The 17,472-nt window shown below is 44.4% G+C and overlaps 1 protein-coding gene across 1 annotated transcript in view; it reads right to left on the reverse strand.

Annotated features, from left to right (window-relative positions):
- Positions 1-17,472, reverse strand: part of KNTC1 (kinetochore associated 1) — a 521,537-nt gene that overhangs the window by 500,640 nt on the left and 3,425 nt on the right. Inside the window, exons 2-3 of the mRNA XM_073627545.1 lie at positions 17,291-17,439; positions 6,889-7,009 (exon numbers count right to left, since the gene is read on the reverse strand). Coding sequence (XP_073483646.1) covers positions 6,889-7,009; positions 17,291-17,422 — 253 coding nt within the window. The 5' untranslated portion in view covers positions 17,423-17,439. The remainder of the gene's footprint in view (positions 1-6,888; positions 7,010-17,290; positions 17,440-17,472) is intronic.

Consider the following 17,472-nt stretch of genomic DNA (forward strand, 5'->3'; position numbering starts at 1 on the left):
ACATTTTTGTAAATATTTTATTATATCTTTTCATGTGACAACACTGAAGAAATTACACTTTGCTACAATGTAAAGTAGTGAGTGTGCAGCTTGTATAACAATGTATATTTGCTGTCCCCTCAAAATAACTCAAAACACAGCCATTAATGTCTAAACCACTGGCAACAAAAGTGAGTACCACCCCTAATTGAAAATGTCCAAATTGAGCCCAAAGTGTCAATTATTTTGTGTGGCCGCCATTATTTTCCAGCACTGCCTTAACCCTCTTGGGCATGGAGTTCACCAGAGCTTCACAGGTTGCCACTGCAGTCCTCTTCCACTCCTCCATGACGACATCACGAAGCTGGTGGATTTTAGAGACCTTGCGCTCCTCCACCCTCCGTTTGAGGATGCCCCACAGATGCTCAATAGGGTTTAGGTCTGAAGACATGCTTGGCCAGTCCATCACCTTTACCCTCAGCTTCTATGACACTCCCACCACCATGCTTGACTGTAGGCTAGACACACTTGTCTTTGTACTCCTCACCTGGTTGCCGCCATACACGCTTGACACCATCTGAACCGAATAAGTTTATCTTGGTCTCATCAGACCACAGGACATGGTTCCAGTAATCCATGTCTTTAGTCTGCTTGTCTTCAGCAAACTGTTTGCAGGTTTTCTTATGCATTATCTTTAGAAGAGGCTTTCTTCTGGGATGACAGCTATACAGACCAATTTGATGTAGTGTGTGGTGTACGGTCTGAGCACGGACAGGCTGACCCCCCACCCCTTCAACCTCTGCAGCAATGCTGACACCACTCCTACATCTATTTCCCAAAGACAACCTCTGGATATGACGCTGAGCATGTGCAGTCAACTTCTTTGGTTGACCATGGCAAGGCCTATTCTGATTGGAACCAATCCTGTTAAACCACTGTATGGTCTTGGCCACCATGCTGCAGGTCAGTTTCAGGATCTTGGCAATCTTATTATAGCCTAGGCCATCTTTATGCAGAGCAACAATTCTTTTTTTCAGATCCTCCTCAGAGAGTTCTTTGCCATGGGGCTCCATGTTGAACTTCCAGTGACCAGTATGAGAGAGAGCGATAACACCATATTTAACACACCTGCTCCCCATTCACACCTGAGACCTTGTAACACTAACAAGTCACATGACATCGGGAAGGGAAAATTACTACTTGGGCCCAATTTGGACATTTTCACTTAGGGGTGTACTCACTTTTGTTGCCAGCGGTTTAGACATTAATGGCTGTGTGTTGAGCTATTTTGAGGGGACAGCAAAATTACACTGTTATACACTCACTACTTTACATTGTAGCGAAGTGTCATTTCTTCAGTGTTGTCACATGAAAAGATATTATAAAATATTTAAGAAAATGTGAGAGCTCATAATATATAAATTATATATATATATATATATATATATATATATATATATATATATATATATATATATATATATATATATATATATATATATATATATATATATATATATATATATATATATATAATATTTTTTTTTCTCTGTTTATTATAATCTATATCAGTGTTTCTCAACTCCAGTCCTCAAGGCGCACCAACAGGTCATGTTTTCAGGATATCCCTCAGATGAAACGGCTGTGGTAATTACTAAGGCAGTGAAACTGATCAAATCACCTGTGCAAAATAGTGGAAATCCTGAAAACATGACCTGTTGGTGCGCCTTGAGGACTGGAGTTGAGAAACACTGATCTATATAATAGAATCTCTGTTTCAGAGAGAGGGAAAAATAGCGCCTCACCTTCCTGTTCCTCCTGCAGGCAAAGATGCCTATCTCCAGGGTACCAAAGAGCTGACTTAGCTGAGAAAAGACTTTGTTGTTTAGCTCCCATATCGCTTAAAGGATGGGCTGCTGACTATATTGGCAGGTTTGCTTATGTGGACCGCCAAGATAGAGGACAGTGTCTCCTCTGCCCAACCTAAGACCTCCTGGGACAGAACTGATGATTTAGGCAAGATACCATCATCATATTATCCAAGAGAATCTGATCTTCCCTCTCCCGCCTTCTGTCCTCGAACACCCTTAGGGCCCGTCCCACCACCAGTAGTTTTCTGTAGTTGGAAGAGGTTTTTGCCTGTGCTGGGTCCCAAGCTCCCTAAGCCCAGGGGTCCTCCAGATGGGCCCCCCCATCCCCAGGAACTTGCATCTGCGGTCAGCCTGACTGGGAACCACTGTTTCCAAGGTCGACTTAACTCTAGCCTGTTTCCATCGAGTCACCACTTTAATGAGGCTTTTATTTCTCCTGGAAGGGACACCTTTCCATCCAAGGACTCCCTCCTCCTGTCTCACGAGGAGAGCAGAAAGAACTGAAGTTCTCTGGAGTGAAGCTGTGCCCAAGGAAGGGCTGGGATGCAAGACGTCATCAGCACCAAGACCCTCATGATGTGCCTGCAGGAACATTCTCTGAGCTCTAGTAATGTTAAAACTGCCCCCATCACCTTTACAACTTTCTCTTCTGAAAGAAAGTGCATTTAAACCCCGGAGTGCATGAGATCTCAAAAAGACCTTTGTTTGGGATGGCGCTAGGGAGGACTTTTCTCGGTTGACGATCCACCCCAAGGTCTCCAGTGTGAAAATCAACTTCTCCAAGTCTGCCCTTAGTGGCTGCAGCGAATGGGCATAGACCAGGAGGTCGCCCAGGTATGGGATCGAGGACAGCCCCTGGAGGTGAAGGTGAGCTACAATACCTCTGCTAGTACCTTGGTAAAAACCCTTGAGCTTGCTGCCAGGCTGAAGGGGAGCACTCTGAACTGCCAGTGTTGGATCCCCCGACTTATTAGTATGGCAAACCGTAATAGGGTCTGATGTTCCAGGGCTATGGAGAGCAGCATCCCTGAGGTCCAGCATGACCATGAAGACCCCCTTTTAAAAGGTGTTTTTCGGACACTGTAGATACTCTCCATGCAGAACCTGCTGTACTGCAGAAACTGTTTCCGGAGATTTATGATCAGGTGAAACTTGCCTGAGGGTTCTTGGACCACGAACACATGGGAATAAAATACCAGTCAAACCTGATACGTTGGGACTGGGGCGATTACCTCCTGTTCCGCCAATTCTCAGCTACCGCCCTGAAGTCCTTCTGCTCTCAGCTGATCCCTGGGCAGGAGAGTCAAAATAAAAATTTTGAGGCGGGACAGAGGAGATCTAACAGATAACCCCCTCTTAACAGTACCAGGATGTGAGGGCTCCCGGAGATCTGCTCCCACTGGGACAGAAAACGTGAGAGTCCCCCCCACTTTGAGGCTGGTGTCATTTGGAATCTTTAGTGGGGACTAGGGCTGGAAAAAAGGAGACCACCTTTCTGTTTGTCCTTACTGTTACCCCATCTTTTGCACAAGTCCTTTTTGGACTTGAATTGGCTCTGACTAGAGGGGCCACAAAAAAGCTGGCACAGGCCAATGCCAAGACCATGACTGCTGTGTTTGCATGACAGGCCCTGCACAATACTTTCTATGACCTGTGGTCCATCTTGTCCTTAATATTACCCGAATCCCCACAGGACAAATCAGACATCTTTGACACCTCCGACAATGCAGCGTCCAATTTGGGGGTCTTGAAGAACTTTTCTTCCTCCTCCTCCCCAAATGGATACCTCAGTTTCCAGATTTTAAGCTTTAATACCTTTCTTTCTGGCTCCTTCCATTCCCTCAGGATAACTTCCTTAAAGGGTCTGGTGGACCGGTAAGACTTTTGACTGTGGTCTGACTAGCCTCCTATACATATTATCTCTGGCAGAGACCTGAGCCGGAGGTTCTCAGATGTTTTGAGGCGTAAACTGCCCGAAGAAGCCCCTCCATGTCTTCCATGGAAAAAAAGATGCCTACCTGGTCTAGCCTTATCACTGTCCTGGCTAGCTAGGTCCAAATTCTGCCCATCATCTAGGGAGCTTTGACCTGAACCCCCAGGCCCCTCCACCTCCTCATTCAAATTTTTGGTCTCTGAGGTCCCCACAAGTTTGGGACAGACGTCCCTTCCTGGGAGGAAGATTCCTCTTTAGAGGAGGTGTCAGTGTCCTGTTTAGACAACACTGCTGTCCTAAAGGACTGAAGGGTGGCTAACGTCTCCTACTGAACAGACAAAAAATCCTTCATGACCTGAGGTCTAATTGCCTGAAAGCTTGTGCATACACTTATAACAAAAAGGTCTGGTATGCTCTAGCGGCAACTTTTCATTACAATAGCCACACCACTTTGAGCGAGGCGAGGGAGTGGGCTTGGGTAGCCTATAAGAGCTCCCGGGAGCAGATCCACTTGGCTCCTGGGGATAAAGAAAGACTGTGCCTAATGTTAGTAACTGTCCCTTCTCCTGCCTGCCCTGTTCTACCCACAGGGGTGTGGGTCAGGCTTCCCCCCTTTCCCATGACCTGCAAGAAGTGTCCGACTCGCCGCTCATGGTCTCCTCCTTGGCTGCAGCCACCACTAGCACATCCTCACTCTCCATCCGTCTGCTTCCTTGCTGTGTCGATAGGTGAAGACCTGGAAACGGGGCTTTGTTCGTCTCGTCTCTAGGAGTTTTTCTGGCACAGGGGAAGTGTTCCCGGCGCTCCAAAACAGGGAAGACGCCCTGCAATAGAAAAAACTCCCTGGAGTGGGAATATGCCCTGCATGGACGCGCAGCCCTTCCTGGCATAAACGTCCTAGGGAGAGACCATCCACCCCAGGCTTCAGGTAAGTAAAGTTTTGCTGCACCAGAGAAACACAATCAAGAACTGAGGTGCAGGGGGAAGGGCAGGGATTTTTAACCTCTGTTGATTGCGTTTCCTGTCGAGTGGAACCAGTCACCTCTCAGGAGTTCCGCCCTGGAAGAGGACTATAAAAATAGGAGGTCCGCCAATCACATACATTTTTTTCGGTAATACTAAAACATTTAAATGTCTCGAAATTAAATGTAATCATAAACTTGATGCTCTGATAACTAATACGTATTTAGATTGATAGTATTTGTCATAAACGTGCCAAAGGAAGGAAATAGTAAAAGATGTTAAATAGGTTTATATTTATGATCTGCTACTTTTGCTTTAATGTGACACCAAGACAAGAGTATGCATTTAGGATGAGAATATTGTTTGCACTGACAAAGGAAAAAAAAAAAAAAAAAGGGTTGGGGGGGGGGGGGGGGGGTTGGTTTTCACTATTCCTGCAAATGTTTTAAAATGCTTGCCTAAAAAGCGACCGGAGCATTCATAAAGGGTCAGGGCGCAGCACAGAAAATAGCAGTGATTGCGCCTGATTCATGTACCTGGTACATGATCTGCCGATACTGGCAATGTGGTTAGTGTCCTTACTGGACCACTCGTTCCTCAGTGCACCGCCACCCTCCCTCCTTGGTCATTGCAACCATCACACTGACAGGGGCATGACCAAGAGACTATTTCCCCATCAGGTCTGTTTTACTTTTGATTGACATTTCATTATAGCTGCTATTCAGTCCAATAGTGGCTTTGAAATCTGCCCACTGGCGTGAGCTGTCAATCACGAGCAAGTTGGGCCCAATAGGAGTAGCTCTTGTGAATTTGAGTTGTTGGGCTGGCGCAACCTGATGGGGAACCCCAAGGTGATCTTCCCATCAGGTCCGCCTTGCCTGCAACTGCCAGCAGATACAGAGAACAGTGGGTAGAATCAAAGTGCTATTGGACTGAATAGCGGCACAGGAATCCACCCACTGCCACTCACAGGCAGGGCAGACCTGATGGGGAATCTAGTTTCTCAGAGTTCCCCATCAGGCATAGTAACAGAATCTAAAAATGGTGGTAGTAATAACTACCTGAATCTAGTACAAGTTTCAGTACTTGTACCAAAACTGATGTAAGGCTTTTATGAATTAGGCACAGGTCAATTTAATAGATCCATACCACCAGAAAAATCTGTGTACTGTGTTATTTATCTACCCTGTATAATGTTTTAGTCCATTCATTTTAGTGGTGCAGGTTTCATAATGAAGTTTGAGAACATCCATCTATTGTTTTTTAAGTTCAATCTGATTTTATTGAAAAAAAAATGTATGGAAAGATTAACATATACAAAACAGAAGCAAATGTCTACTTTGATAAATATAAAGTAGAAAAATTACAATCTCTTATGCACAAATTCAAGAGCATATATTCAAAAAATATATAAAAGCAAAGATACAGGGTACTAATGCTGGCGATAGGCTCCAACAATGACACAACATGAAACTTTATTGTGAGGGGGGGGGCATCAAGAAATATAATGCAGCACTGCTCTGTTTGAGAGAGTAAGATGCTGAAGGGACTTCAAGCTGTCGTAAATGAACACTGTAATTGACACTAGTAATGCATACCAGGCCCCTGAACGCTATACACCTAAAAGGGGATTAAAAAGCCAGATGGAAAAGAAAAAGGAGCTTATGGGACCAAGGAACAAAAAAAGAAAATAAATAGATAAATGCACTCCACCAAAGCTGTCACGGGGTGTCCTTCAGCCCAAGCAAGGAACTCCGAGGAGTAGCGGAACATGGACCATGAGGTCCAGGTGAGGGAGAACCGTTCCTCCTGTCCAGCTTTCTGAGCCGACATTCCAGATCTCTTATACGGTCCACGTACAATCGCCCGAACCCCAAGGGAAGACATAGTCGTCAATCTCCACTGGCAGGGAATAACTACCCTTGGTGCAGCCAGGAAATGTCGCAGGATGTCTTTCTTTACAGATTCAGGTGAGAGTCGGATACTATTTTTTTTTTTAAAGCAAGCATCAACTGTACAAGGACCAAGGAACTAGAGTGCGTCATTTTAAGAGGGGTATTCTAAACTTTACACATTTTTAATTTCTTTTTTGTTTGGGTTACAGAACGCATCTGATTGCTGTTCACAATCCTTGGCACTTACCAAACTGTAACTGGAGCTGCAGAGATTGACAAATGCTATCAAGCAGGCATACAGATTTGTCAGCAACAATTACACATCCCTCATTTGAACTGTAGGCGAATAGTTTTGGATTGACAATCACCTTGAAAAAAAAAAATATATATGTTTTTAAATATAGTAAAGTTGCACGTTGAAAACTACAGAGTTCAATACATAAGACCTTACTGAACAAAAAAAAAGCACCACCATCTGTTAGGCTGACAATGACACAAATTCAAAAATATTGTCAGACCTTCAAAAAAACGTGTTTGCTTTACATTCAGTTTCAAGGGACTATCCATCCTGTGGTACCTTCGCTGCCTGCAAGTATTGATTCCTCTATTGACTGCGCCAACTGAAACGCCTCCTCTCAGCGCCTCTATAGTTTAGACAGCAGGCTTTGTGATAAATGTGACACAGCTATGCATATTCACAGGGAATAGTGAATGTGTCACAGAATTCAAGGAAGTAAACATGTAGGATTCTTGACAAAGTATGTTTACAAACTTCAAGGTCATCCAGATTATTAGAAGTAAACTACAAATATTTAAAATATGATGTGGAATTGAATAAATGATTTTACATGGTGGACCATAGATAAGCAGTCAACCTTAAGGGGATTTTTTTTTTTTAATTAATTTATTTTTTAACATCAGAATAGGTGATGGTCATGGGGCAGGTGAAATTCTATGAGAGGCACCCAAAGAATAATGTATCAAATGCAGAGGTTTAAAGTGTATGCAACCCCTAACAATGAACTTCTATTACCTGCTCACCAAGAACCAAATATGTCATACTTACCTGTACTGTGCAATGGTTTTGCACAGAGCAACCTGGATCCTCCACGAGTGTTTCCACTTCTGTCCCCCTTCCAAATACTCCCCCCACCCCCCACCCCCCAGTAAGCTGCTTGCTAACAGGGTACTCATGTGGGCTTGCTCCTGAGCCCTGCTGCCTGCGTCCATGGCTTGGCTTTGTCCCACCCCCTTGTCAGGATTTGATTGACAGCAGCAGGAGTCAATGGGGGGAGGAATCCAGAACACAGAAAGTTTTTCACCTTAATGCAGAGAATGCATTAAGGTAAAGCATCCTAAGGTTGTAGAACCACTTTAAAGGGTGTTGTAAAGACAGAAGGTTTTCCATCTTAAATGGTTCCCGACCGGCGCACGCCGATGTACGTCTGCAGAGTGGCACGGCTGGGCAAATGGGCGTACCTGTACCTCCCTTTAAATTTGCCGCCATGCACGCCGGGCAGGACCTCCGTGAGTCGGGACGCGCGGACTCGATGGCCGCGGGGATACCCGCAATCTCCTCACAGAGAGGAAGAACAGGGAGATGCTAATGTAAACAAGCATCTCCCCGCTCTGCCTAGTGACAGTGTAACTGATCTTTGCTCCCTGTGATCGGGAGCAGAGATCAGTGACGTGTCACACGTAGCCACACCTACCCCCCCCCGGTTAGAATCAGTCCCCAGGACATACTTAACCCTTACACTGCCCCCTAGTGGTTAACCCCTTCACTGCCAGTGTCATTTACACAGGAATCAGTGCATTTTTATAGCACTGATTGCTGTATAAATGACAATGGTCCCAAAAATGTGTCAAAAATGTCCGATGTGTCCACCTTAATTTCGCAGTCACAATAAAAATCACTGATCGCCGCCATTACTAGTAAAAAAAAAAAAAAAAAATTATTAATAAAAACGCCATAAAACTATCCCCTATTTTGTAAACGCTATAACTTTTGCGCAAACCAATCAATAAACGCCATCTGTGTACCATTGCAGAGATTTCCCTTCACTTTCTGTCCAATAGCCAAACAGGAAGTGAGAGGAAACCCCTACAAATTAGAATTCCTTGGGGCCCTTAGGTCACCTGAACTAGTGTCCCCATTGGAAGATTTCCCCTCTATTACTTTTCTGGGGACAACCCAAAAGTTGTGATTTTCTTTTACTTTCACTTTCATAGATAATGGTAAACAGGACAAATAGGCGGGGGAGGGGGGAGAATCTCCGCAACAGGGGCACAGATAGCAATAAAAACTGACAGTCTCTCTCCACCCTATCCAAAAAAGTAAAACTTTAGAATAAAAAGCCTTCTGTGTGCAGCAGCCCCCCCCCACCCTAACACTTACCTGAGGTCCCTCTCTGCCCAGAGATGCCACAAGCGTCTCACCCGTCCAAGATTCTCCCTCCTGATTAGCTGAGACACAGCAGAAGCGCCATTGGCTCCCACTGCCGTCAATCAAAGTCAGCTAGCCAATCAGGGGAGAGAGGGACGGGGCTCCGTACCCGAATGGACACACGGAGCTTTGACTAAGCTCGGGTGCCCCCATAGCAAGCTGCTTGCTGTGGGGGTACTGAGCAGGAGGGAGGGGCCAGGATCACAGAAGAGGGATCCCGAGAAGAGGAGGATCTGGGCTGCTCTGTGCAAATCCACTGCAACAGAGCAAGTAAGTCTAAAATGTTTAATATTTTTTTAGGGGAGAAAACAAGACTTTACAATCACTTTAAGTATTTAAGTTGGGTGCAATAAATAATAGGCTTCAATTAAGCATTTATCTATAAAAACTTTTCTCAAACTCCTTGTTGCTGCTATAGATTTGACTACCAGCTAAATCAATATTTACAGGCACTGAAGATTTATTAACCAGTTGCCGACCGCCGCACGACGATGTACGTCGACAGAGCGGCACGGGCAGGCAAAAGGGCTTACAGGTACGTCCTTGCCTGCCCGCGGGTGGGGGGTCCGATCGGACCCCCCCGGTGCCAGCGGCGGTCGGATTCAGGTCAGGGTCGATCAAAGGTGAGGGGGAGGCCACTCATTCGTGGCTCCCCCCTCGCGATTGCTCCTGGCCAATGACAGGCTTCCTCGGCTTCTGTGAATGTAAACAGAAGCGGAGGAAGTGATGTCATCTCTCCTCGAGCCGGTCTTTTCGTCCCGGCGCCGAAGAGAGAAGACATCCAAGTAAGTGCACCAACACTACACTAACAGTAGAACACGCAGGCACACTTGTCACCCCCCTGTCACCCCCCTGTACCCCCTGTCACTCTGACACCAATAACAGGTTTTTTTTTTTTCTGATTATTGCATTGGTGTCAGTTTGTGTCAGTTACAAGTGTTAGGGCAGTTAGGTTAGCCCCCTTTAGGACTAGGGTACCCCCCTAACCCCCCTAATAAAGTTTTAACCCCGTGATCACCCCCCGTCGCCAGTGTCACTAAGCGATCGTTTTTCTGATCGCTGCATTAGTGACACAGGTGACGCTAGTTAGGGAGGCAAGTATATAGGTTTGATGTCAGTGTTTTATAGCGACAGGGACCCCCATATACTACCTACTAAAGGTTTTAACCCCTTGATTGCCCCCAGTTAACCCTTTCACCAGTGATCACCATATAATTGTTAGGGGTGATGCTGGTTAGTTGGTTTGTTTTTTGTAGTTTATTACAGTTTTAGGGCACCCGCCGTTTATTACCTTATAAAGGTTTAACCCCCTAATTGCCCGGCGGTGATAGAAGTTAAGTTCTTAGGGTCAGATAAGGTCTGCGTCGCCCCAGGCAGCGTCAGGTTAGCGCCAGTACCGCTAAAACCCACGCACGCAGCATACACCTCCCTTAGTGCTATAGTATCTGAACAGATCGATATCTGATCCGATCAGATCTATACTCCCCAGCAGTTTAGGGTCCCCCAAAAAAACGCAGTGTTAGCGGGATCAGCCCAGATACCTGTTAGCACCTGCGGTTTGCCCCTCGGCCCAGCCCAGCCCAGCCCAGCCCACCCAAGTGCAGTATCGATCGATAACTGTCACAAAACACTAAGCACACATAACTGCAGCGTTCGCAGAGTCAGGCCTGATCCCTGCAATCGCTAACAGTTTTTTGGTAGCGCTTTGAATCAGTCGCTGACAGTCAGGAGCTTTTTTGCCTGTGAGTCTCACTAGTGTACCCCTAAATTTAGAGCCCAAAATGGCAAATCGAAGGTACACTAGTGAAGAGGCCTACACGTTTCTGAGCATGACAGATAGTGAAGAGGAAGTCACTCATCTGTCAAGTTCAAGCTCAGAATACAATCCTGTAGAGGACAGCGGCTCCATGACAGATAGCTCTGACGACGGAGTTGTGGTCCCTGCTAGGGTCAGGCATACCAGACCCCGAACTACTTCTTCTGTCCTTGAAGTGCAAGAACCGCAGGTCCCTCGTATGGAGCAGAGAAGTACTAGCGCCGCTATTCCTTCTGGTGAACTGGCAAGCACCAGCGGCCTAGTACACCCTGGTCGTACATCCAGCACTGCAGTATCACGTGGTGACGTGGCGAGTCCCATAAGTGCAGTTCAAGCTGGTGAGGTGGCAAGCACTAGTAGTGTCCCGCTGCCACCAAGAAGACGAACACAGGCCCGCCGTGCCCATAGTGCCCTTCCTGCTGCATTCGCCAATCCGAATTGGGTACCCACCACTTTTGCAGCACCCATACTTCCCCGTTTCACTGGCCAACCCGGAATTCAGGTGGAAACAGTTGACTTTATGCCACTGGATTTTTATTCACTGTTTTTCACCGAAGATCTCTATAGATCTATTGTGGACCAAAGCAATTTATACGCTGGTCAACACATCGCCGCTAATCCCCAGTCCTCCCTTGCCAGAGATTGGAGACCAATTACAGTCTCCGAATTTAAGATCTTTCTGGGCCTTTCCCTCAACATGGGCATAACCAAAAAGAGTGAGTTGCGGTCATATTGGTCCACTGACCCAATTCACCATATGCCCGTGTTCTCTGCTTCAACGGCCAGGGCACGATACGAGCAGATTTTGCGGTTCATGCACTTCAACGACAATGAACTCTGTCGTCCTCGTGGAGACCCTGCATACGATCGGCTCTACAAAATTCGGCCCCTCGTAAACCACTTCAACCAACGTTTTGCAGACTTGTTTACTCCCCATCAAGTTGTCTGCGTTGATGAGTCCCTGATTAAGTTTTCTGGCCGCTTGTCATTCAAACAGTACCTTCCCAGCAAGCGTGCCAGATACGGGGTCAAGATGTATAAGCTCTGTGACAGGGCCACAGGCTATACATGTAGTTTTATGGTTTACGAGGGCACAGATAGTCACGTAGAGCCGACAAACTGCCCTGACTACATAGGAAGCGCTGGCAAGATAGTGTGAGACTTGGTGTCACCCTTATTCGGAAAGGGGTACCACTTGTACGTGGACAATTATTATACGAGCGTGCCACTTTTTAGTCACCTTTTTGATCATCAAATTGGAGCATGTGGCACCGTGCGACCTAATCGCCGGGGCTTTCCCCAGCGGCTTGTAGAGTCCCGTCTTAGGCTGGGGGAGAGAGCCTGCTTGAAGTATAATAATTTGCTCGCTATGAAGTGGAGGGATAAGAAGAATGTTTTCGTTCTCACCTCCCTTCATGCAGACACGACGACCCAAATTACTACGGCGACTGGTGTTGTGGAGAAACCCCTCTGTGTCCACGAATATAACCTTAATATGGGAGGGGTGGACCTCAACGACCAGTTGTTGGCGCCGTACCTAATTGCCCGTAAGGCCAGACGCTGGTACAAAAAAAGTGTCTGTTTATTTCAATTGGCTTTGCTGAACGCTCATGTGCTATACAGAGCTTCAGGACGGACTGGATCCTTCCTTAAATTCCAGGAAGAGATCGTCAGAGCCCTTCTGTTTCCAGACGGTGCTCCACCTCACCTTCCCAATCCAAATGCAGTAGGCCGGCTGCATGAGAGGCATTTTCCTTATGTCCTCCAGAGTACCCCTACCCAACGAGCCCCCCCCAAAGAAAATGTCGTGTCTGCAGAAAGCGCGGATTTAGGCGTGACACCCGGTATTATTGTCCCTCCTGTCCTGGCAATCCTGGTCTTTGCATTGGTGAATGTTTTGAACGCTACCATACACTAGTTGAGTTTTAGCGTAGGGTACAGCACTGCACAGACTAGGACACACTTTCACAGGGTCTCCCAAGATGCCATTGCATTTTGAGAGACCCAAACCTGGAACCGTTACAGTTTTAAAAGTTAGTTATAAAAAAAAAAAAAAAAAAAAGTAAAAAAAAAAAAAAAAAATACACAAAAAAAATAAAATAAAAAAACCAAAAATAGTTGTCGTTTTATTGTTCTCTCTCTCTCTATTTTCTCTCTATTGTTCTGCTCTTTTTTACTGTATTCTATTCTGCAATGTTTTATAGTTATGTTTTATCATGTTTGCTTTTCAGGTATGTAATTTTTTTTATAGTTTACCGTGTTTTAAACATTTTTTTGTTTTCAGGTACGCCATTCAGCTGCAGCGCGGATTTATTTATCTTGACAGCAACAGCGTTTGCTCCCACGATACATAAAGCCGTGACTCCAGCGCTGTCGGAGGTGATTTCACCACCACAGTTACATACTTCAGCATATATGCCGAAGCGTGGGGGCAGAAGTGGGTGGAGGAGCGATTTGCTCCTGCCTTTTGCGGGAGGATGCCCCCATGCTTCGGCATATATAAATGGTGCATGTATGCCCATCATTAGAAGTGGGTGGATGAAGGGAGGTATTCTAATGGTGGGCATATCCACCGATCAATATCTTTTTTCGTTCAGCCCACAGGCTGTATGAAAAAAAAGTTTACAATATATGCCCAACAAGGACCAGCAACGTACTGGTATGTTGCTGGACTTTGAGTGGTTATACCAGAATGATGCCTGCAGGTTTAGGTATCATCTTGGTATCATTCTTTTCAGCCAGCGGTTGGCTTTCATGTAAAAGCAATCCTAGCGGCTAATTAGCCTCTAGACTGCTTTTACAAGCAGTGGGAGGGAATGCCCCCCCACCGTCTTCCATGTTTTTCTCTGTCTCTCCTGTCCCACAGGGAACCTGAGAATGCAGCCGGTGATTCGGCCAGCTGACCATAGAGCTGATCAGAGACCAGAATGGCTCCAAACATCTCTATGGCCTAAGAAACCGGAAGCTACGAGCATTTCATGACTTAGGTTTTGCCAGATGTAAACAGCGCCATTGGGAAATTGGGAAAGCATTTTATCACACCGATCTTGGTGTGGTCAGATGCTTTGAGGGCAGAGGAGAGATCTAGGGTCTAATAGACCCCAATTTTTTCAAAAAAGAGTACCTGTCACTACCTATTGCTATCGTAGGGGATATTTACATTCCCTGAGATAACAATAAAAATGATTAAAAAAAAAATAAAAATGAAAGGAACAGTTTAAAAATAAGATAAAAAATTAAAAAAAAAAAAAAAAAAAAAAAAAAAAAGCACCCGCCCCCCCCCCTGCTCTCACGCAAAGGCGAACGCAAGCGTCGGTCTGGAGTCAAATGTAAACAGCAATTGCACCATGCATGTGAGGTATCACCGCGAAGGTCAGATCGAGGGCAGTAATTTTAGCAGTAGACCTCCTCTGTAAATCTAAAGTGGTAACCTGTAAAGTCTTTTAAAGGCTTTTAAAAATGTATTAAGTTTGTCGCCACTGCACATTTGTGCGCAATTTTAAAGCATGTCATGTTTGGTATCCATGTACTCGGCCTAAGATCATCTTTTTTTATTTCATCAAACATTTGGGCAATATAGTGTGTTTTAGTGCATTAAAATTTAAAAAAAAGTGTGTTTTTTCCCCAAAAAATGCGTTTGAAAAATCGCTGCGCAAATACTGTGTGAAAAAAAAAAAAATGAAACACCCACCATTTTAATCTGTAGGGCATTTGCTTTAAAAAAAATATATAATGTTTGGGGGTTCAAAGTAATTTTCTTGCAAAAAAAAATAATTTTTTCATGTAAACAAAAAGTGTCAAAAAGGGCTTTGTCTTCAAGTGGTTAGAAGAGTGGGTGATGTGTGACATAAGCTTCTAAATGTTGTGCATAAAATGCCAGGACAGTTCAAAACCCCCCCCAAATGACCCCATTTTGGAAAGTAGACACCCCAAGCTATTTGCTGAGAGGCATGTCGAGTCCATGGAATATTTTATATTGTGACACAAGTTGCGGGAAAAAGACAAATTTTTTTTTTTTTTTGCACAAAGTTGTCACTAAATGATATATTGCTCAAACATGCCATGGGAATATGTGAAATTACACCCCAAAATACATTCTGTTGCTTCTCCTGAGTACGGGGATACCACATGTGTGAGACTTTTTGGGAGCCTAGCCGCGTACGGGCCCCCGAAAACCAAGCATCGCCTTTAGGCTAAGGGCGTAAATTTTTGATTTCACTCTTCACTGCCTATCACAGTTTCGGAGGCCATGGAATGCTCAGATGGCACAAACCCCCCCCAAATGACCCCATTTTGGAAAATAGACACCCAAAGCTATTTGCTGAGAGGTATAGTGAGTATTTTGCAGACCTCACTTTTTGTCACAAACTTTTGAAAATTGAAAAAAGAAAAAAAAATAAAATACGTTTTTCTTGTCTTTCTTCATTTTCAAAAACAAATGAGAGCTGCAAAATACTCACCATGCCTCTCAGCAAATAGCTTGGGGTGTCTACTTTCCAAAATGGGGTCATTTTGGGGCGGTTTTGTGCTATCTTGGCATTTTATGGCCTTCAAAACTGTGATGGGTAGTGAGGAGTGAAATCAAAAATTAACGCTCTTAGAAATCCTGAAGGCGGTGCTGGGTTTTCGGGGCCCCGTACGCGGCTAGGCTCCCAAAAAGTCCCACACATGTGGTATCCCCGTACTCAGGAGAATCAGCAGAATGTATTTTGGGGTGCAATTCCACATATGCCCATGGCCTGTGTGAGCAATATATCATTTAGTGACAACTTTGTGCAAAAAAAAAAAAAAAAATTGTCACTTTCCTGCAACTTGTGTCAAAAAATAAAATATTCCATGGACTCAACATGCCTCTCAGCAAATAGCTTGGGGTGTCTACTTTCCAAAATGGGGTCATTTGGGGGGGTTTGTGCCATCTGGGCATTTTATGGCCTTCAAAACTGTGATAGGTAGTGAGGAGTGAAATCAAAAATTTATGCCCTTAGAAATCCTGAAGGCGGTGCTTGGTTTTCGGGGCCCCGTACGCGGCTAGGCTCCCAAAAAGTCCCACACATGTGGTATCCCCGTACTCAGGAGAAGCAGCTGAATGTATTTTGGGGTGCAATTCCACATATGCCCATGGCCTGTGTGAGCAATATATCATTTAGTGACAACTTTTTGTAATTGTTTTTTTTTTTTTCTTGTCATTATTCAATCACTTGGGACAAAAAAAATAAATATTCAATGGGTTCAACATGCCTCTCAGCAATTTCCTTGGGGTGTCTACTTTCCAAAATGGGGTCATTTGGGGGGGTTTGTACTGCCCTGCCATTTTAGCACCTCATGAAATGACATAGGTAGTCATAAACTAAAAGCTGTGTAAATTCCAGAAAATGTACCCTAGTTTGTAGGCGCTATAACTTTTGCGCAAACCAATAAATATACGCTTATTGACATTTTTTTTACCAAAGACATGTGGCCGAATACATTTTGGCCTAAATGTATGACTAAAATTGAGTTTATTGGATTTTTTTTTAGAACAAAAAGTAGAAAATATCATTTTTTTTCAAAATTTTTGGTCTTTTTCCGTTTATAGCGCAAAAAATAAAAGCGGCAGAGGTGATCAAATACCATCAAAATAAAGCTCTATTTGTGGGAAGAAAAGGACGCAAATTTCGTTTGGGTACAGCATTGCATGACCGCGCAATTAGCAGTTAAAGCGACGCAGTGCCAAATTGTAAAAAGTGCTCTGGTCAGGAAGGGGGTAAATCCTTCCGGGGCTGAAGTGGTTAATTGTTATTAATTTATTAATACTTGCATTGATATTCATATTATTGGATACTTTTTATGTACAAGTTCATGACACCACCCCTTAAAAGGTAGATCGTGATGTATATATAAAAAAGGTGGGTGTATCCATGTTACAAGTACCTGATGAAAGTCAAAGGTCTGAAACTTTGTGCAGTTTGCACTGTGGTATGAAGAGAAAAAAAAAAAAGTTAATTCCAAAAAATAGGTAGAAATTTAAGCGAGCCTTAGTGTGTTAGATTTCCCCTATCCACAATAAACAGTGTAACTGGACAAAGCTGCAAATCTGCAGTGCCGGCTTTTGTATGTCAACAGCTGGCATGGGTAGAATACTCAAAACAGTGGCTGCATCCACTGTTCCTCCAAAAACCCTACTGCTTGAATTTCCAGATTGCAAGAGATCACGTGAGAGGATGCCAAGGCCTTTCACAGTTCGAACTGCAGTCGGTTCATCAGAAAACAGACAATAATTAGCTACATGTATGGCCAGCTCTAGTAATTGTTTAGATTCAGTTACTTACATCTATTACAATAAACAAAGGTGGCAGAATATGTTTAGACTTGATATTCTATATGCCTTTTACAAAAAAAAAGTCTTACCTTTTCAGTTGATGCAATTTTAAGTAGCGTGTCCACTTGATATAAAGAGGTGCCACTTTCTTGCCGTGAATCTATGTTCAAACGGCAGCTTCCAGTGTCATCATTTGCTAAAATTTCAATATCATTCCACATATTGATGGCAGGGTTTGCTGTAAATATAAAATTGATGATCATTAAACATT

The sequence above is a fragment of the Aquarana catesbeiana genome, linkage group LG01 (genome assembly GCF_042186555.1).
Source record: "Aquarana catesbeiana isolate 2022-GZ linkage group LG01, ASM4218655v1, whole genome shotgun sequence".
In the NCBI taxonomy this organism is placed as follows: Eukaryota; Metazoa; Chordata; class Amphibia; order Anura; family Ranidae; genus Aquarana; species Aquarana catesbeiana.